Consider the following 27,610-nt stretch of genomic DNA (forward strand, 5'->3'; position numbering starts at 1 on the left):
ATAAGCAAATTAAGTCTTCACAAACTAATTAACAGTAGTGCAACCGATGGTGGCATTGTTGCAATGTTCAGCCCTTCTCGCACTGCAATTACAATCAAGAATCCTCCCAGTTCAACTTGATGATAATAATTTGTTTTCAATTATCCACCTCTGTATAATCTCAGTCAAGTAACGGGATGAGTTCCTCTATCTGATGGGTGTAGCAGTCCACATCGCACATAAACTAGTCCAAACAAGGAGCTGCAGATGCTGGTTAACCAAGAAAAGACACAAAATTCTGGAGTAAATGTGGACACAGGGAGAACATCAAGTCAAGTCATGTCAAGTTTATTGGTCACATACACATACGAGATGTGCAGTGAAATGAAAAGTGGCGATGCTCGCGAATTGTGCAAAAAAACAAACAAACAAATTACAAACTTAATGGAACAGAATCACATATTCACATATTACATATTTGTGGGAGGGAAGAAAAAGGTAGAAAAACTGCAATTTAAAAAAAGACACCACACAACAGTAAAATGGTTCAGTAAAGTTAGTCCCTGGTGAGATAGGAGTTTATAGTCCTAATGGCCTCTGGGAAGAAACTCCTTCTCATCCTCTCCGTTCTCACAGCATGGCAACGGAGGCGTTTGCCTGACCGTAGCAGCTGGAACAGTCTGTTGCTGGGATGGAAGGGGTCTCCCATGATCTTGTTGGCCCTGGATCTGCACCTTCTGATGTATAGTTCCTGCAGGGGGGCGAGTGAAGTACCCAGAGTGCGTTCGGCCGAACGCATTACTCTCTGCAGAGCCTTCTTATCCTGGGCAGAGCAGTTCCCATACAAACTTCACACAGATAACACCCAAGGTCTGGGTTTCTGATGCTGTGAGGCAGCAGCTCCAGCAGCTGACAGGCTGGTGGAGCTAGAAGGGGGAGCGTAACAAATCCAGGTAACATGGGGACTGGGGATAGGAAAAGAAGAACAAAGAGAGATATGAAACTTAGGTGGATCTGTTGGAATGAGAAAAGAACACAGGGATTGTGAGTTACGTAAAATTAGAAAATGCAATGTTGGAGGCTACCCAAGTGGAATATGCAGTGTTTTCTACTTTTTGTTTGGCCTTATTACCGTGACAGCGGAAAATGCTGAGGATGGACAGGTCAGCGTGGGAGCAGGGAGGGGCGTTGAAATGTTATTCCCACAGTGAGAAGCTGAATTTAGTCATTGCGCACGGAACGCAGGTGTCCCACACAAAACGGTCACCTCATCTACGCTTGGTCTCACCGAACTAGAGGAGGCCACATCGAGAGCAACAAATCCAATGGATGAGGTTGGAAGAAATATGCATCGATCATGAAACATGTTGGAATGTGTAAGAAGAAACTGCAGATGCTGGTTTAAACCAAAGATAGACACAAAACGCAGGAGTAACTCAGGAGAACAGGCAGCATCTCTGGAGAGAAGGAATGGGTGACGTTTTGGGTCTTCAGACCTTCAGAGGTTTTTCTGAACTTCTTCAGATGTTGGAATGTCGCATTGAATACTAGAAGAGATGAAATGGAAATAGTTTTGCACTTGCAATGAAGTTCCCTTTATAGAAGAGAGAAACAATTAATTCCAGGGTCACAGATTACTTTGAAGAGAATTACTATTCTTTCCCATGTCGGGAGTTCCCCACCCTGACACTGGACCAATAACACCCCTGTCAATAAATGGATTGCAGGAAGCATCTTGCAGCAGTTACTTCCCGGAGTGGGGTTGGGTGTGTTTGGGAAATGTATGAACAGTCACAAGTCCCCTCCCTCCAAACATCACAAGCTAAATCAGTATCTTTGTCTCACTGAGCTTACAATACAGAGATCCATTACACACCATAACAGATTTTATTAACTTTTAACTGTTTGCTCACTGTGACTCTCCTCTTTTAAGTGTCAGCCAGGCTAAATGCAGTAAGGTACTGCAGAAGTGTAGGAAAGAACTGCCGATGCTGTTTTGCACCGAAAATAGGCACAAAATGCTGGAGTAACTCAGCGGGACAGACAGCATCTCTGAAGAGAAGGAATAGGTGACGTTTCGGGTCGAGACCCTTCTTCAGACACTGAAGAAGAAGAAGGGTCTTGACCTGAAATGTTACCCACTCCTTCTCTACAGAGATGCTGTCCTGCTCTCTATCTAAGGCACTGTGGTAGAGTGGGTTACCAGGCTAATATTCAGGAAATGCAGACTAATGATCTGAAAATGTGCGTTCAAATCCCAACTTTGTAGCCGTGGCATTTAAATTTAGTTTAATTTAAATTAAATTAACATCAAATTGTTTTAAAAGTACATATGGTTCATCAGAAAGTAGACATAAATGCTAGAGAAACTCAGCGGGTGAGGCAGCATCTATGGAGCAAAGGAATACTGCCTCACCCGCTGACTTTCTCCAGCATTTTTGTCTACTTTCGATTTTTCCAGCATCTGCAGTTCTTTCTTAAAACATATGGTTCATCAGATACATTTTAGGTAGGAAAATCCCGTCCACAGTAATGTAATTAAGTTAAATTCCAGTCAGGAATAGACTTTAAATTCTGGTCTTGATAATGTCCACATCCTGCCAATTAATACAAGACTACAGGTCAGATTTAGGAGCACACCATCCAGATTGAGGTGTTGAGTTCTGGGTAGGACTTAAGAAGACTGCTTTAATCCCGAGCTGGTCAGAAAGGACACACAGTGACATGGGATGTGGAAGGAACCAGACGGATGCTGAGTCTATATAAAGCAAAGGTTAAGAGTTGCTGGTCACGTGCAGATTATGAGTTAAGATGTGCCAAGCAGTCGAGAATAAGCTGCGTGGGTTGTATTATGATTTGGAACTGCTACTTGTAATGTACATTTAATGAGAGACGACATCACAGGGCTTTTAGTTTAGTTTGGAGATAAGCACGGAACAGGCCCTTTGGCCCACCGAGTCCACGTCAACCAGCGATCCCTGCACACTAACTCTATCCTACACGCACTAGGGACAATTTACAATTATGCTGAGCCAATTAACCTACAAACCTGTACGTCTTTGGAGTGACCTCAATGGGGAAATTATCAAATAAAATTTGGGAGAGATAAAAAGCTTAGTCAAGGTGGTAGGTTTAAAGGTAAAACACAGAGTATTGGGGGAATTCAAAAGATCAGGTAGCATCTGTGGAGGGAATGGCCAGACCACGTTTCGCTTGGGCAGCCTGAATCTACAACCCAGTTGTATGAATATTGACCTCTAATTTCATGTAACACCTGCGTTCCCTCTCCCTCTCTGCCCCTCCTCCCCCCTAGTCGTCCTGCCAGTTCTACTGTGCACATCCATACATCCCTTCGTTATCACCTCTTCCACAGCCTACAATGGGCCATTGTGGGCTCCACCTTTTGTTGGTCATCGGTGCCAGTTCTGATTTGTTCTGAACCTTTTCATACCTCTAGTTTCCCTCCACTTTGACTCTCAGTTTGAAGAATGGCCTTGACCCAAGTAAGTCTGAAGATGGTAGGTACACAAAAATGCAGGAGAAACAAAGTGTTGTATTAATGAATGTAGACAAAAGTGCTGGAGAAACTCAGCGGGTGCAGCAGCATCTATGGAGCGAAGGAAATAGGCAACGTTTCGGGCTGAAACCCTTCTTCAGACGATGAAACCCTTCTGAAGATGGTGTATGACACGCTAGCTTTCCCCAACACATGTTGTTTTGATTAAGATTCCTGGTGTTTTCAGGTTTAAAGGTAAGGTTTTTTTTTGCAAATGAAAAAGAGGCAAAGAGGTTTAGGTAGAGAACGTCAGAGCTTAGGATCTTGGCAGATGAAGGCATGCCTGCAAATGGTGAAACCATTGAAATCAGGAATGCAAGAGTCAGCAGCTGAAGGAATAGAGATCCCTGAAGACTGTGGACTAGAAGAGGCAGGGAGGCCACTGAAGGATTTGTTAAAAACAGGATAGAAATTTTAAAGGTTTAGCTGAACTGGGAGCTGATGAGTGTGACTGAGCACAGTTTGCAGTGGGTGAAGTTGATGGGGATTTCACAGTGGGTGGTTAATGAAAATAGTCAGAGGCTTTATAAAAGTGCCAACTCTTGTTTTTTTTAAGGATACAGTGGTCACTTCTATTTTGTCTGGGTTAGATTGCCCAATTACTAATTGAAAAATACAAAAGATAGGTGGAAGATTTATTCACTTAAATGATCCTAAAAGAGTGTGAGTCACCCACTGACTTTTTGCTGCATGGTGTCCTCTGGTGGTTGGTCATTGCAATAACAATGTTGATTATACAATACAATACAATTTATTTGTCATTTGAACCCCTTGAGGTTCAAACGGAATGTGAAATCTTTCACTGAAGAGATGAAACTGGATCCATGTTGGAAATCCAAACCAGATACCACCATGCAATTGTGACCAGGATGGCTGACAAATAAGTCATTGTTAACATTCTGTGGGAATATTCCACTCCCTCAGAAAATTAGGCCTCAGGATTGCAGATATATTCTATATTAACATGACTGAGAATTGATAAAAATGTACCAAAAACCGAGAATGAATGAATAAGTTTATTGGCCAAGTATTCACATACAAGGAATTTTCCTTGGTGCTCCGCCCGCAAGTGACAACATGACATGTAGTGACAGTTAAGGAATGACACATAAAACACGAATACAAACATTTCCCAGTCATTCAGCATTTTTTAAAAGCATGTTTTTCTATTTTTGGCTGAAAACGTTGGTGACTTTATATTTTCCAGCAGTATATGCTGGAAGTCACCAATCCATGTTCTCCAGAGATGTTGCCTGACCCGCTGAATTGGTCCAGCACTTTGTGTCTTTTTTTGTAAATCAGCATCTGCAGTTCCCTGTCCTACTACATAAGCCTTAATTTATCTATTTGCAGCTTCTTTGTATCCATCTCACAGTTTACTCTCCCACTTAGTTTATGGAAACACACATGGAAACGGGCCCTTCGTCCCACCGAGTCTATGCTGACCACAGATCACCCGTTCACATTAGTTCTATGTTATCCAATTCCCTACAAACTATGGAGTCATTTGCAGCAGGCAATTAACCTGCACGTCTTTGGGACGTGAGAAGAAACCGGAGCACCTGGAGGTCATGCAGAGAGAACGTGCAAACTCTGTAGAGACAGCACCCGAGGTCAGGATCGAACCTGGGTCTCTGGTGCTTTGAGGCAAGAGCTCTACCAGCTGTTCCACTGTGCTGCCTGTTGGCTTGAATTGTCAGCGAGTTTGAATATTTTGCACATGGTCCTCTCATTGATAAACATGCAACATGGCAGAAGTCTGATCACTGATCCTAGTGGCACTCTGCTCATTACAGCCTGCAAAACCTATGAATGGCCCATTTAATCCTCAACTCTGTTCTAGTCCATACTCATATATAAACACCAGTCAAATGATTACAAATTTCTGTGTTACAATTTCTTGTATTAATTAATTTGTTTTTGAAGATCCAAACACACTGCTTCCATTAGTTCCCCTAATTAACTTTGCTCGTTAAATTCTCGAAAAAACAGCTGAATGAAAACATGATTTCCATTTTATAAATTCATGTTAGCTCTTGTGAATTGTATTATCAATTTTCCAACCATGTTACTAATGAAATCTTCGATCATCTTCCCACTGCAGATGTTTTCCTAACCAGCTTGTGGCACCCGATATCCTTGCAGCTCTTTGTGTGAATGTCATAGGTATCACTGACAGTACAGCACTCTTTAAATGCATAATTACAATGTCAATCTAGATTATGGGCACATGTCTCTGGATTCCAGAACCTACATTTACAATCTTCCTATTCAGTGTTGTAAGTGCTGTAAAGATTCGGTATGCTGACTTTGGATTATGTGTTAACCAAAATCTTACCCACCTTCTCATTTAGGGTTTCTTCTTCTTATCGAGTCCACTTGTGACAGAGTCTTCAGGTCCAAAATTGGCCACATCAGAACTCACAGAAGAAGAGTAGAAGCAGGTCATCCTTGATCCTGAGGGACACCTAAGAAGAAAACGAAAATTTAGCAGGTTAAAACATCTGTCCAATACAGTTTCTCATATCAAGCCTGAGGATTAGTTGTTTTAATAACAGCACAAATGCTTTTCCATACAGTTAACAAATTTAAGAACAGAAATTTTGAAATAAACTATAGAAATAAACTATTCTATTCCTTGAGCCTGTAGCACCATTCAATTAGATCATGGCAGAATTATATTTTAGTTCTGCTGCTCCTCTTGGTCCTTATGTCTCCTACCTAAATGATATCAATTATAGTCATAGAGTCATACAGCAGTGGAACAGCCCAACTTACCGATACTATCCAAAATGCCCCATCTACGTTAGTCACACTTGCCCGTGTTTGGCCCATATCCTTCTAAACCACAGCGGTACAGTTGATGCCTTACAGCGCTTGCAGCAGTGGAGACCCAAGTCCGATCCCGACTACTGGTGCTGTCTGTACGGACTTTGCACGTTCTCCCCATGACCGCGGGGGTTTTCTCCTCCCACATTCCAAAGACGTACAGATTTGTAGGTTCATTGGCTTGGAATAAGTGTAAATTGTCCCCTGTGTGTGTGTAGGATAGTGTTAATGTGCGGGGATCTCTGGTCGGTGTGGACTCGGTGGGTCGAAGGGCCTGTTACCACGCTGTATGTCTAAATTAAACTAAACTATCTTAGCCACGTACCTGTCTAAAAGTGTTTTAAATGTTGCTATAGTACCTGCCTCAACTACCTCCTCTAGGAGCTTGTTCCATATATCCACCACCCTATATGCGAATGTTGATACCAGTAAGAAATGGAAGTGGAGAAGACAGCTCAGCCATTTATGAAGAAGATGGCTGCGCTATCTCCATGTCCTTTCAATCTCTGAATAAACAGGAACCCACAATCAATCCTGACCTTGGATTCTCCCTGTATCGACTTTGCCTATTATCTTGAAGATAGACACAAAAAGCTGGAGTAACTCAGCGGGACAGGCAGCATCTCTGGAGAGAAGGAACGGGTGACATTTCAGGTCCAGACCTTCTTCAGACTGGATAGAAATAAGGGAAACGAGAGATATAGACGGTGATATAAAGAACAAGAATGAAATATATGCAAAAAAGTAACGATGATAAAGGAAACAGGCCATTGTTAGCTGCTTGTAGGGTGAAAATGAGAAGCTGGTCTGACTTGGGTGGGGGAGGGATAGAGAGAGAGGGAATGCCGGGGCTAGCTGAAGTGAGAGAAATCAGTATTCATACCACTGGGCTGTAGAAGGCGGAAAGGGGTGGAGATGGGAAAATGTGGCTAGTGATGGGATCCCGTTGGAGGTGGTGGAAATTTCAGAGGATTATGTGTTGTTTACGATGGCTGATGGGGTGGAAGGTAAGAACTAGGGGGACTCTGTCTCTGTTGCGACTAGGAGGGGGAACAAGGGTACTGAGAAGACATGAATGAGGGCCTCATCTATGATGGGAGAGGGGAACCCCCGTTCCCTAAACCATGAGGACATCTAGGATATCCTAGGATGAAACACCTCATCTTCGGTGCAGCGTAGATGGAGGAATAGGAATAGGGAGTAGGGGATAGAGTATTTACAGGAAGCAGTGTGGGAAGAAGTGCAGTTGGAATAGTTGTGGGAGTCAGTGGGTTTGTAATAGACGTCAGTCAATATTCTATTCCCTGTGATGGGGACTGTGAGATCAAGAAAGGGGAGGGAGATGTCGGTGATGGTCCAAGTAAATTTGAGTACAGGATGGGTGGTGAAGTTGATGAAGTCCATGAAAACTGTATGGGTACAGGAGGTAGCACCGATGCACTCATCAATGTAACGGAGATAGAGTTCGGGGATAGGGCCAGTGTACGCCTGGAACAGGGATTGTTCAATGTATTATCTCCATGAGTGCACAGTAGGATGGAGACTGAGAAAAAAATTCCATAGAAAAAAAATTCTGAATGAAAGAAATACAAATGAATTGAAACTGGCCAAATTTTAAGTAAACCATAACTATGAATAGTTAAACCCAATTTCAAACAAGGCAATGTTCTAACTTCCAGAGGGCAGGAGTTAAGATAACAGAAGAATAAAATAATCGCAAATTTCAAGCAAATCCTAAGGGTATTTTACTGTACATTTTTGATGAGGTAAACATACATAAATGCATTCAATTGCCAGGTCGACCAGTACTGGTAGTCTATAAATATAGGGTGATCAATAATGGAACCTATAAGGAGTTCAAGAGAAATGGCTTCGTCCAGCCAGTATGCATGTGTAAAGCACTCCCATGGGAGTATTGAAGTGAATGGCATAGATATATTTAAAGATTTGAGGATAAAGAATGATTCATAAATGAAATAACTGGGCTCACATCGGGCATTAGGCCAAATGGATGGTTTCAACACTGTGAATTCAGTCCAATTGGGCTCATGTTCAGACCAATTCATTACCTCATTTGCACTGGCAAGGGTTAAGGTTGGTCTACTGATTAACTGAGAATAATAGTGATCGCTACAACAACTGCAAACCTCCTGAGTTGAAAGAAAGTCCCAATGTCAGTGAGACGCCAGCATGGTTGACGGATCAGTGGGCGGCATGGTGGCGGTAGAGTTGCTGCCTTACAGCGCCAGAGAACCGGGTTCGATGCTGACCACTCGTGCTGTCTTGTACGTTCTCCCTGTGACTGGATGGGTTTTTTCTCGGTGGTCCGGTTTCCTCCCCCGCTCCAAAAGACGAACAGGTTTGTATGTTAATTGGCTTTGTTAAAATTATCCCTAGTGTGTAGGATAGTGCAAGTGTGCGAGGATCGGTGGTGGGCGAGGACTTGGTGGGCTGAAATGCCTGTTTCTGTGCTGTATCTCAAAACTAAACTAAAGATCTGTGTAGGAAGGAATTGCTTTACCACCATAGCCAGGGACTTCAACAAAGGTAACCTGAAAAATTCACTCCCAAACTACCACCAACATGTCTCCTGCAGCACCAGAGAATTAATCGCCCTTGACCACTGCTATACGATCATCAAGGATGCCTATTGCTCGATCAAAAAGGCCAAAAGGGACTTTCGCTCAAAGCTGGAGGATGAGGCAGATGTTCGGCAACTTTGGCAGGGCTTGAATACCATCACCTCCTACAAGACGAAATCAGGAGGCAGCTCAAGCGACAGCGAAGCATCACTCTCTGACGAGCTCAATGCGTTTGACGCATGCTTTGAAATGGAGGCCACTGATGTGCCTTTCCGAGCCCCCATACGCCCTGATGGTATTACAGTCACAGTCCCAGAGGTCAATGTCAGAAGATCCTTCAGGGGGGTGAACCCTAAGAAAGCGCCTGGACCTGATGGTATACCTGGTTGAGTTCTCAAAACCTGTGCAGACCAACTGGCTGGAGTTTTTGCCAACATTTTCAACCTCTCACTACTCAGGTCTGAGATCCCACCTGCTTTAAGAGGGCATCAATAATTCAAGAAGAAAAACGCGACTTGCTTTAACGACTATCGACCAGGGAAGTGGCACTAACGTCCGTGGTGATGAAGTGCTTTGAGAGGTGGGTTATGGTGCATATCAACTATCTCAACAAGAACCTCGACCCACTACAGTTCGCCTACCATCACAACAGGTCAATGGAGGATGTGATCCAACTGGTTCTCCACTCCTCACTGGACCACTTGGACAATAAAAACACTTGTTTATAGACTACAGCTCGACGTTCATACCATTCTCCCCCTCTACACCGGGGACCTAGGGTGGAGGGTACTGCACCGAGGAGTCCTTTGCAACCTGTTTCTCTGCAACTTTTACGGGCTGGAAGAGTCTGTGTACCATGTGTATATGGAGTGTGTGAAGTTGCAGCCCCTGTTCCATTATCTAAAGGGGCTGCTCTTTGCCTTCTGGCTGAACTTCTCATCCACCATCCTCATCTTTGGACACCCTGTGCGTAGGGGAGAGGGTAGGGCCGAGGATGTCCAGGTTGTGTTGCTCTTGGGCCTGTCCAAGCTGGCCACCCGCGAGTGACGACGCCAGGCAAAAGAGGGCTCTGCCCAAGTCGGCTGCCTGCCCCTTTTCTGGGGTTACGTCCGTGCCCGAGTGGTGTGAGAGAGGGACTACGCGCTGTCCACGGGCACCCTGGGGGATTTTCGGGACGGCTGGGCAACACGGGGGGTTGAATACATCCTCGACAAGGAGTGTAAGATAGTTGTATAATAGTTTAACGATTGTCGAAAGCGAATGGTATGTTAGCATTCATAGCAAAAGGATTTGAGTATAGGAGCAGGGAGGTTCTACTGCAGTTGTACAGGGTCTTGGTGAGACCACACCTGGAGTATTTCGTACAGTTTTGGTCTCCTAAACTGAGGAAAGACATTCTTGCCATAGAGGGAGTACAGAGAAGGTTCACCAGACTGATTCCTGCGATGGCAGGACTTTCATATGAAGAAAGACTGGATAGATTCGGCTTGTACACGCTAGAATTTAGAAGATTGAGGGGGGATCTTAAAGAAACTTACAAAATTCTTAAGGGGTTGGACAGGCTAGATGCAGGAAGATTATTCCCGATGTCGGGGAAGTCCAGAACAAGGGGTCACAGTTTCAGGATAAGAGGGAAGTCTTTTAGGACTGAGATGAGAAAATCATTTTTTACACAGAGAGTGGTGAATCTGTGGAATTCTCTGCCACAGAAGGTAGTTGAGGCCAGTTCATTGGTATATTTAAGAGGGAGTTAGATGTGGCCCTTGTGGCTAAAGGGATCAGGGGGTATGGAGAGAAGGCAGGTATGGGATACTAAGTTGGATGATCAGCCATGATCAGATTGAATGGCGGTGTAGGCTCGAAGTGCCGAATGGCCTACCCCTGCACCTATTTTCTATGTTTCTATGTCGTATATTGTGGTGGTGGGTTCTGTTTTGTTTTTTACTGTACTGTATATACACACTGAACTTTTTTTCCCCTCTCGTTTGTTATATTGTTTACAGTGTACTTTGTTTACATATTCTGTTGTGCTGCAGCAAGTAAGAATTTAATTGTTGTATCTGGGACATATGACGATAAAACTATCTTGACTCTTGAGCTTCTTCTTCTTATCGAGTCCACACACAAGATTAGAAGATTAGAACCAAAGATACTAGAGGAGCTGCTCCTCTATAATCTTTGATTAGAACACATTTCTCGGCATCTGCACACAATGTTGTCTGCCTTGAGCTTCTTGTACGTGGTGGTGGAAAGATTGGTGGAAACAGTGCCGTGACGTGAACGCTCTTTCCTTGACCTCACTCTTGAGCTAACAATGATGGTATGGCAACTGCTCTGTCTCCGACCGGAAGGCATTGCAGAGGGTGGTGAAAATTGCCCAACGCATCACCGGTTCCACGCTCCCCTCCATTGAGTCTGTCCAAAGCAAGCGCTGTCTGCGGAGGGCGCTCAGCATCGCCAAGGACTGCTCTCACCCCAACCATGGACTGTTTACCCTCCTACCATCCGGGCGGCGCTACAGGTCTCTCCGTTGCCGAACCAGCAGGTCGAGGAACAGCTTCTTTCCGGCGGCTGTCACTCTACTAAACAATGTACCTCGGTGACTGCCAATCACCACCCCCCCCCCCCCCCCCGGACACTTATTATTTTTTTTTATTCAAATCGTTTGCTATGTCGCTCTTCAAGGGAGATGCTAAATGCATTCGTTGTCTCTGTACTGTACACTGACAATGACAATTAAAATTGAATCTGAATCTGAATCTGAATCTGATCAGTTCTACATTTCCTTGATCACTCTCTGCTTTGATCTGTCCTTTTCACACCTTACCCATCCACATATCTCTCCGTCTCCCTCTCCTCTGACTGTCAGCCTGAAGAAGGGTCTCGACCCGAAACGTCAACCATTCCTGCTCTCCAAAGATGCTGCCTGCCCCGCTGAGTTACTCCAGCATTTTGTGTGCAAAGATCTCCAGAGCAATCAGCAAACAGGAGACGTTCGTTATTGACAGGACTCCCAGCCACTCATCGCTTGACAAAACCGTTACTTCCGTTGCGATGCCATTCACCATCCAGTCAAATCGATCGTAATCAGTTATAACAGTGCATGATAAATATAATTCGCCATTACTTCTGAAAAAGAATCCGAAAGGGTGATGAACTTTGGGCGACGATCGGCTAATTCGCCCGCTGACAGGACTCAGCGTCCGCCCTTCCCGCCTCCGCGCCGAACGGGCAACCGCCCCAAGAACCCGCCCACCGGCCTGCACCGGCCAATCAGAGCATCCGGCCCCTTGACTGACACGTCCTCTGCCCAATCACACGGCTAATTCGCCCGCTGACAGGACTCAGCGTCCGCCCTTCCCGCCTCCGCGTCGAACGGACAACCGCCCCAAGAACCCGCCCACTGGCCAGTACCGGCCAATCGGAGCACCCGGCCCCTTGACTGACACGTCCTTTGCCCAATCACACGGCTAATTCACCCGCTGACAGGACGTTCCGTCCTCTCTTCCCGCCTGCGCGCCGATCACACGGCAGAGTAGGAAAGGTCCCACCCACCAGGTGGGCGGGACTTTCCTTTGATCCAATAGGCATGGGGCATACACGTGATTGGCGTTTAAAGGTACCAATGAGCGATCAGCAAGTGTGATTGACGTCCCGCTGGACCAACCGGCTGCGGGGAACGGCCGATTGACCAATCGGGGTGGGAATTTGGGGATGAGTGGCATCGAGATGAACAAATCAGGCGGCCGGATTCCACGCTTGGCGTCGGCTGCTGTCCAATGGGGCGCGGGGAGGGGGGCGTGGCGGGGGGTTGAGGTCCCGCCCAGTTCCGGCCTGCTGATCCAGGCGCCCAGTGACAGGCGGCGGCGGAGCGAGTGAGGCCTGGTGTGCGACTCCCATTGTAAAACACCCTGCCTCCCTCCCTCCCTCCGGCCAGCCCGCTCGCCCGCTCTCTTCCGCCCGATTCTCTTTGACCGAGGCGGCAGATTGTAACCCGAGAAGATGCCGGCGGTGTCCAAAGGCGACGGGATGAGGGGGTTGGCGGTGTTTATCTCTGACATTAGGAACTGTAAGTGGCTGCAGATGGATTTTATTGGGGGTGGGGTGGGAGTGGGTGTGGGCAAGCCCTTCTTCTCATGTATAATTCATCTGCCCTCTTATTTTTTAAATATTGCCTTCTTAATTAGTTAAATTTTAATGTGTCCATCATATATGTTTTATTTATTCGGTTGTGGCCGAGGTTGGGTTGGTTTTAGTTGGGGTTGGGTTGGGGGGGAGGGTGCATGGTTTCCAGGGTGATGGCGCGGAGTGTTGTCGCCCCCAATGACAGGGATGCCACCGAGTACAGTCACACCCCGTCGGGGTCGTGTTAGTGCTTCTCCCGGGTGTTTTTTTGGACTGTTTCCAGTGTGTGTGTGTGTGTGTGAGGGTGGAGAGCTGGATAGGGGCGGTACATTTGAGGTTGATGTTGCTGCATGCCCCCCCCCCCCCACCAATCCAGCTCCCTCCCAACTCCTCTCCCGAGGGTCTTTGCTGTGCTAAATAAATGCGGGCAATCGTATTTAGCTCTGCCCTTGGAGGCACAGGGCATTCATGTGCCTTGTGTGGGCACAGCACTCCATTTTAAAAGGAACAGGTACACCGTTGATGGAGCTGTAGATTGAGTGCTGATGCTCTCTCTCTCTCTCTCTCCTTCCCCCCCCCCCCCCCCCCCCAAAACCTCATGACAACCGTATCTAATTCTTGCATTTGTTCTTGGTATCTCTTCCCCGAGCCTATTTGGGACGCAGAGCAGGACCGGCAAGGTTGCAGATAAATGAACACAACAGCGAGTGCTGATGCTCAAAATGCAGGATCTGTCATTGAATAAGATGCCCAAAGGCAGAATTTTGCAACAAGGGCAAAAGCAAAGCTTTTAGCCTCCTTGAGCTTTTTGTCACAGTGTGTGTGCTTACTTGGGCTAATGCATTGAAGTGTCCAGTGATCCAGCAAGATCAAATCTGCTGAGGATGTTGTGGGGCTGTTAATTGCATTCATCACAAAATCTGTAGTTAATGCACTGAAAATTACTGCAGCCCTGGTGTGGAGACGATCGGTTGCATTATTTCCTTGTTTCTCAATAGCTAATATTGAACCTTGACCATCAACATCAGAGTCGCAAGTACAGCTCTACTACGAGACCACTCAAAAATGTTAATGACTGCACACTTCAGTTCCACGACAATGTTTGGTCCCTCTTCTGTTTTCGGAAATGCATCCAACTTATTTTGCTGCCCCACTTTAATGGTCTGCTGAATACAGTGCCATCCGTATGCATTAAACTGTTTAGGAAGGAATTGTAGATGTTGGTTTGCACTGAAGATAGACACAAAATGCTGGAGTAACTCAGCGGGACAGGCAATATCTCTGGAGATAAATTCCTTCTCTCCAGAGATGCTGCCTGTCCTGCTGCGTTACATCATCATTTTTGGTCTATTTGCATTAAACTGTTCATATTTTTTTCACTAACTAATTCCAGGTTAACGGACAGCAATGTCCACATTTGCGTAAAGCATTATGTCACAATCCCAATTTCCAAAAGTAACTGCAAAAGGACTAGAGTCTTATCTGGACATCCCACTGTCGGCTTTTGTGTTTTTGTTGAGCAGAATTGCAAAGCCAAAGTCCTTTACAGTTTGTTTGTTCAGATCCACTATGTGTGCTTTTATTCATTACCTGTACGTTTGCACAGATTTTTGGTTTTTCTGCAATCTGTGGGCCACCAGAATGCAACTTGAGTGAATATTCTGCATACAAATATTATTATCTATGTTATATGATCTCTTGATGTTGGTATATTTGCATCTTCTACTGGAGATTGTTAGTTTGTGGTCAGTGGAAGTCTGGCTGATGGTTTCTCTCTTTTCCTTTACTTCCACTTTGCTTCATCTGAAGCCCACTGTTCACTTATGACATTCTGTTGGTCACTTTATGGGTCAGGAGCTCTACACTTACTCACAGTGGCCCATCTGCCTGAGCTTGGCACGGATTGGGGGAAGTGATAGTGGGATTTTCTGATCGATATAGCAGGTGATTCCAGTATCTGCTGGGCCATTGCCAGTATTGAGATCTTCCTTCCTTGCCCTGTTAAAAATGCCAATATTATTTCTGAGGACTTCAGAATAGTTTTAAGAAGTGAAATTAATCAATATTGAATGAAGTAAAATAGATGATCATACCAACAATATGAAGAATGGATTCTGCAATTTTAGCGAAACCGCTGACAACTCCTCCTCCCCGTCCCCTTTCTCCCCCCCGCAACTCACTTTCTTCTCCCCCCCCCCCCCCCCCCATGCCTGGTAGCCCACCTAGACTTGCACCCATTTCTCCCCTCCCATCCACCTTTACTCCATCCTCTAGCTTCACATTTTATACTCTTTAATCCTTTTGATCGCACCTTTTTTCATTTCTTTACTTTGTCCAACCATCTACCTATCAAAACCCTCCCTTGCGTGGTTTCACCCATTACCTGCTATGCTTTGACCTGCCCTACTCTCCCAGCTTTCTTCTCACACCCACTGACTACCCAAACAGTCTGAAAAGGGTCCCGATCCAAAATGTCACCAATCCGGGTTCTCCAGAGATGTTGCCTGGCCCACTGAGTTACTCCCAACGCTGTGTGTCTTTTTTCAGAAAATATCTGGCAGGTTGGGACCAAATCTGTCTGTTGAGATGACCCAGAGGTTGTGATGTTGGTCAACCAGTCTACTTCTGTGGCATGTAATTCTAGTCTTCTGTGTCTGCATCCATTTTGCATAGGGTCCACTTAAAATGTGGTAACACACTGGTCATTTACGGCACATCAGCCTCTGAATTCAGTACAGCATGTTTGCAGACGAGACACTGAAAATTGCGATTGCAACTGCCAGGATTTATATTGGATGGAAAACTATCTTCTGAAGAGAATAGCAAATCTTTGATCAAAACTGTAATTAAAGATCAAAGATCCCAGGCAGCATCCATTGTTGAAGCCTCATAGTTACGTCAGGCAGGACCAGTTATTTTGGGTCCTATTATTAAGCTTGTGGGAGTTCAGTTGTTCAATTGGGTGCAGGCGGACAGCCGTGTGAGCTCCTTCAACACCAGTCAATGATCTTTGGAAAATGTCTTGGGGAAAATTACTTGCATTTCCACAAATGCCATTTTTCACTTTGGGATGTATCGAAGTTCTTCACTGTCAATGACGTTCTTTTGAAGTTTAGTTTCGAAATGCAGTGTGGAAACAGGCCCTTCACTCCACTGAGACCATGCTGACCATCGATCACCTGTACACGAATTCCATGCCATCCCACGTTTGCCTCCGGCACAGTGGGGGCAATTTACAGAAGGCAATTAACCTACAAACCCACATGTCTTTGGAATGTGGGAGGAAACCGGAGCACCCGGAGAAAAATTCACATGGCCACAGGGAGAACATGCAAACTCCACACAGACAGCATGCGAGGTCATGATTGAACCCGGGTCTTTGACGCCGTGAGGCAGCAGCTCTACCGCTGCGCCACTGTGCCATCCCAGGTGAAGGTACTGTCACTTGTAATAGAATCAGACAAACTTGGAGCATGGGAAGCCATTCAGATTCATTCAGAAATAACATAAAGAAATGGCAAAAACAAGAGGGCATCACCTTAAGGTTATGGAGATGTGCAGGGCATGTTTTTTTACATAGAAGGTGGTGGACACCTGGAACACATTGGTGCTGCAGAAGCAGGTACGACGGTGCTGTTTTAGAGGCTATTAGATGCACACATGGATGTGCAATGGAGCGATATGGATCATGTGCAGATATGAGTTTGTCGGCAATGTGTATGGCACAGACATTGTGGGCAGAAGGGCCTGTTCCCGTGCTGTACTATTTTATGTTTTTAAAAAAAGGAGTTATTGTGATTAAGCCCCCTTCCCACCTTTCTGCAATCTTGTGAGCTCACCTAGATACTTGTTAAATTTAATGTGGGTTCCATAGACAATAGGTGCAGGAGTAGACCATTCGGCCCTTTGAGCCAGCACTGCCATTCAATGTGATCATGGCTGATCATCCTCAATCAGTACCCCATTCCTGTTTTCTCTCCATATCCCCTGACTTTGCTATCTTTAAGAGCCCTATCTAGTTCTCTCTTGAAAGTATCCAGAGAACCGGCCTCCACCGCCCTCTGAGGCAGAGAATTCATACCTCTATAGCCTCTTCAGGCAGAGAATTTCAGAGCCTCTCTCCTGTGGGTTTTTTAAAACAATTTGCAACACCTTTCTTCCTGCACATGCGCACACAAGCACGCCTTTTACCATTTACTTTAGGTCTATAACCAGTAGCTATTGACCTTTTGTCTAGGAGAAGTGGGCCCCAACTAAGCCTATCATAATTTTATACACTTTGCCCTTGATAATCTGTGTTAAAAAGAAAGTGAGACCAACCTGTCTCTCATTAGTAAAATGTTTCAGTCTTGTCAACATTCTCTGTACCACTGTTGGAAATATGGTCACCAATTTGTGCAGCCAGCTCTCCCGAACAGCAGTGTTATAATGATCTCGTTATCTGGTTTAGTGATGTCCGATGAAAGATAAACGCCGGTCCACACAATGGGCAGTACAGTGGTGCAGCGGTTATTGCTGCCAGCTCACAGCCGCATCCAAACATGCAGTCTGGATGGAGTTTGCACTCAGACCATTTAGGTTACCCCCATGTTCCAGTTTTCACCCACATCCTAAAGACGTTGATTAATTGGCTACTATAAATTACCCTTTCACTGGGGGTAAATGGTGAAGGAATCAATGGATGCAAAAAGAGAGAACAATTTGCCGGATTGAGATTAATAACAAGAAACTGCAGATGCTTGTTTATACCAACGGAAAATACAAAAGGGTGAAGTAACTCGGCGGGTCAAGCAGCATCCCTGGAGAACATCGATAGACAAAGTTTCAGGTCGGAACCCCTCTTCATTGACGGTTGAGAGATGATAGGCTGAAGGAAATGAGAGAGTGAGTAGGCATGGAGACATAAGGAGCTGCAGATGAGACAAAGTGCTGAAATATCTCAGCGGGTCAGGTAGCACCTCTGGAGAATATCAATAGATGACGTTCGGCTCGGGACCCTTTGTGACGGTTTTGCTCTGCTGGGAGCCTGCATCGATGGTGCGTTGAATAACTATATCCCAGATCATAGTTAGTAATTTATAATAGCCAGGGGGCCTTTAGTTCCCACCTGAGTGGTGAGAGGGAGTTTTGATTTAATGTCACACCCTCTCGGCTGTCAGTCTAGGATCAGTGCTCGTTTCTTTGTGGGTTTTATCTCGACCATTTGATTCTGAGTTGAACGTGCTACCTACCTAGCTGAGCAAGAAACAGACTGCTAGAGGAACTCAGCAAGTCGGGCAGCATCTGCGGAGCCATAGTGTGGAGTCTTCAATTTAGGAGAAGAGTGGATCATGGGGAAGGTGAAAGCCCTGGATGTTGCTGCTGTATGTGGAATAGGAAAGTTTTACATGTTATCTTAGTGAAAACTTGTTGCCAAAAGCCTGTTGCTTGAGGTGTAGGTGGTCTTCACTTTGTGCCAAACTGGCATTTTTTTCTTTAGACTCTGCAGAGCTTTGGGGGGGGGGGGAAAGTGTGAGGAACGTTATAGTTTGAGGTGTATAAGAGGGAAGAATTTGCGATTGAAGCTGAGATTTTGAGATGCTGATTAAAATACCACTTGTATAAGAATGTGGATCTTCAGTAGTGTTATGTTCAGTGTGGATAGAGGTCAGTGGGTAATTGATCCAGGGTGTAAGGGATTAAATTACCTATCTTAAAATAATAAACCAGAATGTGGAATCTAATAATTAAATTGGACAATTTGGAAAGCAGAGAACATTGTTGGTTGGATTGTAGGTGATTTTTTTCCTCTGTGGAGGATAATATGCCACGCTATAACCATGAAGTATGCAGTATGTTTAGTTCACATTAGCAAAGTAAATGCTTGTAGTAGCATAGGTTGACACAGTAAGACTAGAATTTTTAGATCTGGTTACATCAAGACGAAAAGCTGTTAGATTCTGATGCTGCTGCTGTTTGAGAGAATGGTGGAGAGTGTGTTACTCCGAGGAATGACAGTGTCGCCTTGCAGGGTCATCTGTGTGGGATTTATCTTTGGGTGTTTGATCAATGCTGTCCACCTTTCTCGAGATGGATATGATGCCCTACATGCTAGCAAAGAGGCTGAAAGGCCTGCTCCATTTCCTGATGCTTACTGAATGAAGAGATATGAATTCTGATTAAAATGGTTGATGTGAAAGTCTGGGGTGAGTTATTGCTGGGATTTGGTGCATGGTGTGGATTCTTCTGGATCGAATTGCTTTATAAAAAAAAATAAAATAAAAAAAAAGCTTTCTTGAGAAAATAAGGTTAATAGTTTTCTTGCCCTCTCCCCAATTTTTTTTTTTCCTTCCCTGGAAGTACTGGGTCACAGTGGTATAGTTCTAATGCAGCTCTCGAGAGCCTCATTTCATGGTCGAGTGCAGGTCAACAGTGTTGGCAGAATTAGTTGCTGAAACTCTGTTGCCACCCAACATCCACAGATGTGTTATCTACCAGGTCATCACTTCCCACTGTGGGTAACATTTTATTTCTTCACCCCGGGAGTCTGAAGGCCTGTTTTAACACTTCCTACTGCCTAATTCAGCATTGGGAACTTAACCTGGGCCTCTGACATGAGAGACTCGGTTCACTACTTTAATACAGCTGGAAGTGTTTTGTTAAAATATTTTTGTGTCACTTGTGCGTAATGATATCATCGCAGATGAGAATTCTGGCTGGGGACCTTTCCCCTAATCCCCACCGCACGCTGCTTTTACAAAGCAGGCTTTTGGGAAAGCTGGAATTATTGACAATGTAGTATAAATGCCTCTCAATCTTATTTAAATACACATAATAATATTTTAAAAGGCTGTATTTCCAGATGTTTTAAACTGAGAGTTTAGCTCATAAATGTGTGGTATTGAAGAAGTCATTTTGTACTGCTCTGTGGAATATCAGACTTTGATCCATATATTGCAGCACTTAGATACTGAAAGTTCCTACATCATAATTGGGAGACGAGCATGGACCTTTGCCTGTAACTTAACTAATTTCTGCAACCGAAAGAAAGTACTGCTTGCTTGAAAGAAATCCACTGCACTTAAACCTTTTGTGATGAATTAATGAATAAGTTTATTGGCCAAGTATTCACGTACAAGGAATTTGCCTTGGTGCTCCGCCCGCAAGTGACAACATGACATACAGTGATAGTTAGGAATGACACATAAAACATTAAACAATAATAATAAAAAATTATTGATTAAACATGTGCATTAAATAAAATACCAGAGTAAAGGGAGGCGACATATTTTTGGTTATCGAGTCGAGCTACTACTTGTGGGGGAAAAAAAGCTGTTTTTATATCTGGCCGTGGCAGCTTTGACAGTCCGGAGTCGCCCTCCAGAGGGAAGCGATTCAAAGAGTGTGTGGCCAGGGTGAGAGGAGTCGGAGCTGATCTTACCCACTCGCTTCCTGGCGGGTGGGTATCTGCATGTTGGGATGACTAGATAAAAGGCACAGAATTTCTGCTCAAAAGTGGTATCAAAGGATTATGTCTGGGGCACAGGAATTTTTTGAAACTTTGCCAGCGGGGAATCAATATTACTGGCAATATTTCAGAAAGATTTCAAAAAGGTTTTTCCAACATAAAAACTACTGTTTGCATCCTCTCTCTCCCTCTTATGGGAGAAGAAACTACTTACTGTCTCTGCCAGCAGTAATTTTTAGATGTGAGATCTTCCATCTCATTCTTCCTACACTGATATGCAGATTTCCTTCTCCCTGCATCTCTGTAGTCTTGAAATTGTCAGTAATGCTTCATCATCATCATTGAAAACATCAACGGGCACGGTGTCTTACAATACTATGTATGACAGTGGTCGCAACTTCTACTGAGGTGTGGATGGCCTTTGGCTCGCTAGGAGCTCATCCGCCCTTTGACAGGTCTTGTTTTTGGTCCTGCTGGGGGTCCGCAGCCCCCTCCTCACCTGGCAAACCAGGTGGGGGTGACGGTTTAATCGCCGACTATCCGACCATGGAGCAGGTAGCACGGGATTACATGGTACCCTTGACGGGGGAAACTCCCCCCCCCGACCTGACCTAATGCTTGCTCACATCAAAAGTTGAGACCTAGATAATTCCTTACCTCCTATCTTCTTAGAATTTATAAAACTCCAACTTGCTTTACAGATAGCTTCTTTTCAGAAGAAGCCGCCAAAAGACGTAACTTAGACATCTTGTCTAAGAGATAATATCTTGAACAATGCAGCAATCCTTCAGTACTGCAGAGGCACATTGGACTTTGCTTTCTATCTGAGGGAGCCAGACATTAGACTGCAGTATGTAGTCTAAGGCTGAGCTTCAAAATCCAAACAGTGCTAATTATAATTTCCTGGGATTTTTCCTCCCATCACTGCTATCTAGTGCTGAGCCTGGCATTTCACAAAAATATATTTGATTACTCATGTATTTTAAGTATTTAACTGAATTCGAAGGAATCATCACAATTTTTAAAAAATTGCCCTTGCCACACTCTAGAAAAATATTTCGCAATTCCGTCAACCAACGTAAACTATGTGCATACTAATTTATTATCGATGCTAAACCCATTTTAGGTTCTCCATTCCCTATTGTGATGCCATTAGATGGATAACACTTGGATAAACATGTAGAACATTTTGTCTGTACATTCAGCCTCTTATTTGCCCATCTGCATATTATATGTGATTTGAAGCAGAATATGGAGCACTTCAGTTCTCGTTGGCTCAGGATGTCCCTGATTCATTAGACTTTGTCTGCCCTCTAGCCCTTGGAGATCTAGCTAATGCCGGCATCTTGCATATCTGTTATTTGGTCCACCATTGGTGCCACACCTTTGTTTCCCTCTGCCCTCTGCCTTTCTAACCCCCTCCAACCCAAATTCTACTCTCCATCGTTTTAAAAGGCTGCTTAAATCTATTACTGGTCATCAGTCTTAATACTCTTTATGTTCTGGTCAAATTTTGTTTGATCCTGTTCATGTGAAACACCTGGTTTATCTTCACCATATTGAAAATATTAGCCAAATGCAAGTTGAAGTTATCGGAGTTAAAAGAACAAGTAGAACCTTACTCCCCTCCTTCCATGTCCTCACCTGTCTGTCCAGATTCCCGTATGCCTGATCCAATATTTAAAAAAATATCTAAAATATCCAATTGATTTCCTAACCAAGTTTTGAAACGGTGTCTCTGTCACGTCTTTCTACAGTTTAGAGCAGTGGTTCTTAACCTTTTTGGCACCAGAACGCGCATACGTGAACAAAACACTGTGCGTGGTATGTACCTTTGTTAGGTTCCTAAACATGGGCTCAACAAATTGATATGGTATTTGTGTCCCCTTCATGACCCCCGGCAAAGCCCCAAACTACCCCCATAGTCACGACCCCCAGGTTAAGAACCACTGGTTTAGAGGGTGTTTTCATGGTCTTCATATTTGAAAGAAAATTATGTTGACTGAAATAATTTCTCTCTGGAATCCAAATGCAGAAGGTTCTCTGAAGAGCGATCAAATTTAGTTCCAGTTGCCCGTCATTTATTTATTTAATGTTATCCAATTCCTTTTTGTAGCTGTTAAATTTGCTTTCGCTGTTCTGCTTGTACATTTTTGTTTGTTGCAAATCGTTACATTAAAAAAAAAATTTTGATTTATGTTCATTAAATTTAAATCCACTTTAGCTAATTAGTGATCCTCTTACTAGTAGAATCTCATGCACTCTTTCTATCGAAGCTCGTGATTTTGATCACATTATATCTCCGCACTGCTCCAAGTACAGGTATATGGTTTGCTAGTTTCCGTTTTCTTTTCCAGGCAAAAGCAAAGAAGCTGAAATTAAACGCATAAACAAAGAGCTGGCAAACATCCGATCGAAGTTCAAAGGTACGTACGTCCATTTGTTGATAGGAAGCTCCTTAAGAGTGCAATCAAGATGGTGGATATAGAATGGATTTTAGTCACTGACCACAGACCAGTCAAGGATTCCCCAATTTAATTGCCTGCAGAGGCAGCATTGGCAGAATATGAAGAGATGTATGATTTTTTTGGGGGGAGGTTCCTGGAGGGGTTTTTTTCCCCACGTACATGGCCTTGGTGTTGACCTTGAGAGTGGATGGGTGTAAAATCGGTTGCAAAAGCTGCAAGCCAGCAAGTTTGGGGAAATTATACCCTTCCTTGGCCCACACAGCATTTGCAATCATACCATTGAATAAACCACGAGGTGGAGGCTATTTGCTAATCTTTAAATATCCACCCCCATCCTCCCTAATCACAGTGAACTTGGCTTTATTAACCTCCTGATGGCTTGTGGATAAACTAACGCACTCAGATGGAAGTCTTGATTGAGGGATGTAGTGTGGAGATCGCCACAGACATTGTCACTGCTTTGGAAATTAATGGGAAGAACAGTACGTTCAGAACTTGAGAAACAAGCTCGCAAATTTAGAAAAAAACGAATAATGTGCGGCTGTGCTTATTTCCTCAAGTGGAACTCGTTACCACAGCAATTGTTGAGCCAAATACATTTAAGGGGAAGCTAGATAAACACGTTATGGTGAAAGGAACAGAAGAGTTTGTTGATAAGGAGTGGGAGGAGGCTGGTGATGCAGAAGTGCTGATGTGAACAACCTATTTCAATGCTGGACATTTTCAATGCTTACCTTCCTGAAAAGCAGCGCATAATTCAAAAATGTATAAATTAAGCGCATACATTTAAGCGGGCATAAACTTGAGTGTGTCAAAAATACAGCATGTCAGTTATGTTTTGGTATTAATTAAACAAGCCTGTTATTTAAAAAACTCGTTCGTGTAAAACGTGAGGTGCCTGTAGTTTAACATTAGCTAAAGACTTTAAATTAACCAAAATATTTAACGAGTGCATGTGCGTGTGTTTGAAGCTTCATTCTTTCTTCCACTGGAGCTTTACTAATTATTGTGCGTGATGTTCACTGATGTTTGGTTCAGAGGTGATAGGTATAGAGCAGTAAATTATTTTGTACCTACTTTTGCAGCCAGTAGCGGGAGAAGGGAATTGTGAAGGATTAAATAGTGAATAGCTTCAGCATAACCCATTAACCGTGTTATCTTTGGGCAGAGTTCTTGTACTCCGGTTCACCAGCAGCTGTTGGTGTAATCCATAGTTATACAGCTCTTAAACAGGTCCTTCGACCCATCGTGTCCATGCTGACCATCCAGTAGCCATCTCTATTAATCCCATTTATCAGGATTTGGTCCATTCCATGTCTTTTGCTTTGTTGACGCGAGTGCCCATTTTTCTAATGTCCAAGTACCTACCCCCACCACGTTTTCAAGAATTGCTTTCCAATTTGCAACCATCCTCGTATCCCCTCTCTTGATCCTCATCTTAAACCTGTGGGACCCAAAACATCACCCATTCCTTCTTTCCAGAGATGCTGCCTGTCCCGTTGAGTTACTCCAGCTTTTTATGTCTATCTTCGGTTATACCTGCCACCCTTCTTGAACAAAGCTACCACTTTCTCCGTCATCTGTAACCTTGGCTGCGGCCAGCAAAAGTGTTAAATTTTTTTTATCAGACCTTTAGCGATCTCCTATGTTTGCCTTCCCTAGTAGTCTAGGGCAAACCAGAAAGTGCTGGAGCAACTCAGCGGGTCAGGTAGCGTCTGTGGAAGGAATGAATAGGGATATATCTCAACAGATTTATCCATGTTCATGCCAACTAAGACATCTAATGGATTTTTTTTAAATGTTAACATGCATCAGACTATCCAGAGCCCCCTCCCTAAAATCTGCAAGCATAATGATTAATTTGCAATTATTATTGTTGCAAATGTCACAAACTGATAACAAAATCCTATTTAAAAAAAAAAATTAAAAATCCAGTGCCTTACCTGGAACTCTAGCTTGCTTCCAATTCAACATTGCAACAAAACAAAAATAAACCAAGGTTCACTTGCTTCACCTTCCCCGTCCTAGTTTAATTTAATTTAGAGATACAGCGCGGAAACAGGCCCTTCGGCCTGCCCAGTCTGTACCTACCAGCTATCCCCGCACATTAACACTACCCTACTCGCACTAGGGACAATTTTACATTTACACCGCCAATTAACTAACAAACCTGTACGTCTTTTGAGTGTGAAACTAAAGATCCCGGAGAAAATCCACGCAGGTCACGGGGAGAACATACAAACTCTGTACCGACAAGCACCAGCATCTGTGCCAGGATCGGACCCAGGTCTCTGGTGCTGTAAGGCAGCAGCACTACCTCTGCACCACTGTGCCGCCCGAATAGTCTAATGCAGTGGTTCCCAACCTTTTTTTGGCCATGCCCCACCTAATCACCTCTAAAATCCTGATGCCCCCCCATGTGGTGATATATAATTCTTATCATTTAAAATAAAGGCCTTTTTCACCCAAAAAAAAATATTTACTCAAAATAACATCTGAAACATAAACTACATATGTTTACCTGATGGAAAATCCAAAAAAATAAAAATCGAAAATTTGGACCCAGACATCCTCAGTTGCGCTCAATTGCCCCCCCCCCCCTTAAAAATCAAATTGCCCCCCTGTGGGGCGTACGCCCCACGTTGGGAACCACTGGTCTAATGATACAGTAATAATGGAGTTAAGTGATGGCATCGATCAATCTGTTAATTTGTCTGCCAGTGATGTGAGTGGAAATCTCTGGAGGTGAAGAGCTTTGGGAACCACGGACCCAGCGTCATCTATTCATCCCAATCCGAGTTGTACTCAACACGCTTCCTGTCTCAAATTACTGGCATTCCGAATTTTAGAATCTTGTTTTGTGAGATCAAGCATCTGATTTGCATTTGAATGGAAATTCCACAGTTTCTCCGGGGAACGGTTTGTTGGATTCATCACTTGTTCCTGACACAAACGTTTCTGCAGATCAGATTTAAAATTGTCCGCTTCAAGTGTAGTCTGAACCCTCTGTTTCTCTTGCTGAAATTTTAAAAAATGCTGAAATCAAAAAGATAAAAATGCCCGAAGCACACAACAGGCCAGGCAGCATCTGTGACAGTGATGTTTTTTAAGGTAGACAAAAATGCTGGGGAAACTCAGCGGGTGAGGCAGCATCTATGGAGCGAAGGAAATGGGCAACGTTTCAGGTCGAAACCCTTCTTCAGACTGATGGACATTAGTTGAAGCTGATAAATTTGCTTTGCATTCGCTAGTCTCGATCAAATACTGTAAAAACAGACATTCTATTGCTTTTCAACATTTGCTTCACATAGTAGTTCCTCCAAATCTAATGAACTGGTGCACCCAGTCAGTAGGTTGACTGCAGCTTGATGGGAAGAATTTTGGGAGGAGGATAATAGAGCAGTTCATGATGGTGAACTTTAGACAATAGGTGCAGGAGTAGGCCATTCGGCCCTTTGAGCCAGCACCGCCATTCAATGTGATCATGCCTGATCATCCACAATCAGTACCCTGTTCCTGCTTTCTCCCCATATCCCTTCACTCTATCTTTAAGAGATCTATCTAGCTCTCTCTTGATAATATCCAGAGAATGGGCAATGCCCATTCCTTCTCTCCTGAGATGCTGCCTCACCCGCTGAGTTACTCCAGCATTTTGTGTCTACCGTTAATTTTAACCAGCATCTGCAGTTCTTTCTTGCACTCTTTCATCTTAAAGCTATGTCCTCTGGTCCTCGATTCCCCTATTCAGGGCAAGAGACTCTGTGCATCCACCCGATATATTCCTCACATGATTTTGTGCACCTCTATAAGATCGTCCCACATCCGTCTACGCTCCAAGGAATAAACACCTAGTCTGCTCAACCTCTCCCCATAGCCAAGGCCCTCGAGTCCTGGCAACATCCTCATAAATCTCTTCACCCTTTCCAGCTTGACAACATCTTTCCTGTAACTTGGTGACCAAACCTGAACTGTATTTTAATTTTAATTGCTATTTATTTTGTAACGAAAACTGAATGGACACTGGTTGAGAAACGTTTTTTTGTTTCCTCTGAGTATGCGAATACTCAGGAAATGACAATAAAGATTTACAATTACAATTACAATTAACTTAATGCTTCAAATGTGGCCTCACCAACGTCTTGTGTAACTGCAACATAACCTCCCGACTTCCATACTCAATACTCTGACTGATGAAGGCCAGTGTGCTGAAAGACTTTTTGACCACCCTATCTACCTGTGACGCCACTTTCAAGACATGGTGGAGAAATTCCTTCCCTCCATAGCTGCTGCCTCACCTGCTGAGTTTCTCCAGCATTTTGTGTCTACCTTCGATTTTACCGGCATCTGCAGTTATTTCCGGCATGTCGTTTTATTTCCGTAATGGAATAACTGTCAGTGGAGAATTACAAAGTTGTATTCTGTCTTCAGTCAAGATTCAGTACCTAGAAATCTGTCAACCAGAATATTTTGGTTTTGGTTTTGATTTCCATGCCCATTTTGTTCTGAAAGGGGGCCAGTTTTCAGTGTTACGCAGGTCCTGGGCTTAGCAGGAACTTGGATTGGGAAATTATTTAACATGTTAAAATTGGAGAACTGAGTTGGTTTAGTAATGGTGCTCACTGTA

The 27,610-nt window shown here is 44.1% G+C and overlaps 1 protein-coding gene and 1 long non-coding RNA gene across 4 annotated transcripts in view; one reads left to right on the forward strand and one right to left on the reverse strand.

Moving 5' to 3' along the window:
- Positions 1 to 400: 400 nt before the first annotated feature.
- Positions 401 to 12,230, reverse strand: LOC129713907 (uncharacterized). The gene is made up of 3 exons (XR_008726294.1): positions 11,774 to 12,230; positions 5,878 to 6,003; positions 401 to 1,526 (listed from the first exon to the last, which is right to left on the reverse strand). It is a non-coding gene; the product is annotated as an uncharacterized LOC129713907 (long non-coding RNA).
- A 573-nt stretch (positions 12,231 to 12,803) lies between these two features.
- LOC129713896 (AP-2 complex subunit alpha-2) overlaps positions 12,804 to 27,610 on the forward strand; it is a 66,464-nt gene continuing 51,657 nt past the window's right edge. For 2 of the 3 annotated variants that reach the window (XM_055663264.1, XM_055663265.1), the window contains exons 1-2: positions 12,804 to 13,015; positions 22,876 to 22,944. In XM_055663264.1, the coding sequence (XP_055519239.1) occupies positions 12,949 to 13,015; positions 22,876 to 22,944 (136 nt within the window). In that variant the 5' untranslated portion in view covers positions 12,804 to 12,948. The remainder of the gene's footprint in view (positions 13,016 to 22,875; positions 22,945 to 27,610) is intronic. The other variant, XM_055663266.1, reaches the window with a different exon arrangement.

The sequence above is a fragment of the Leucoraja erinacea genome, chromosome 37 (genome assembly GCF_028641065.1).
Source record: "Leucoraja erinacea ecotype New England chromosome 37, Leri_hhj_1, whole genome shotgun sequence".
In the NCBI taxonomy this organism is placed as follows: domain Eukaryota; kingdom Metazoa; phylum Chordata; class Chondrichthyes; order Rajiformes; family Rajidae; genus Leucoraja; species Leucoraja erinaceus.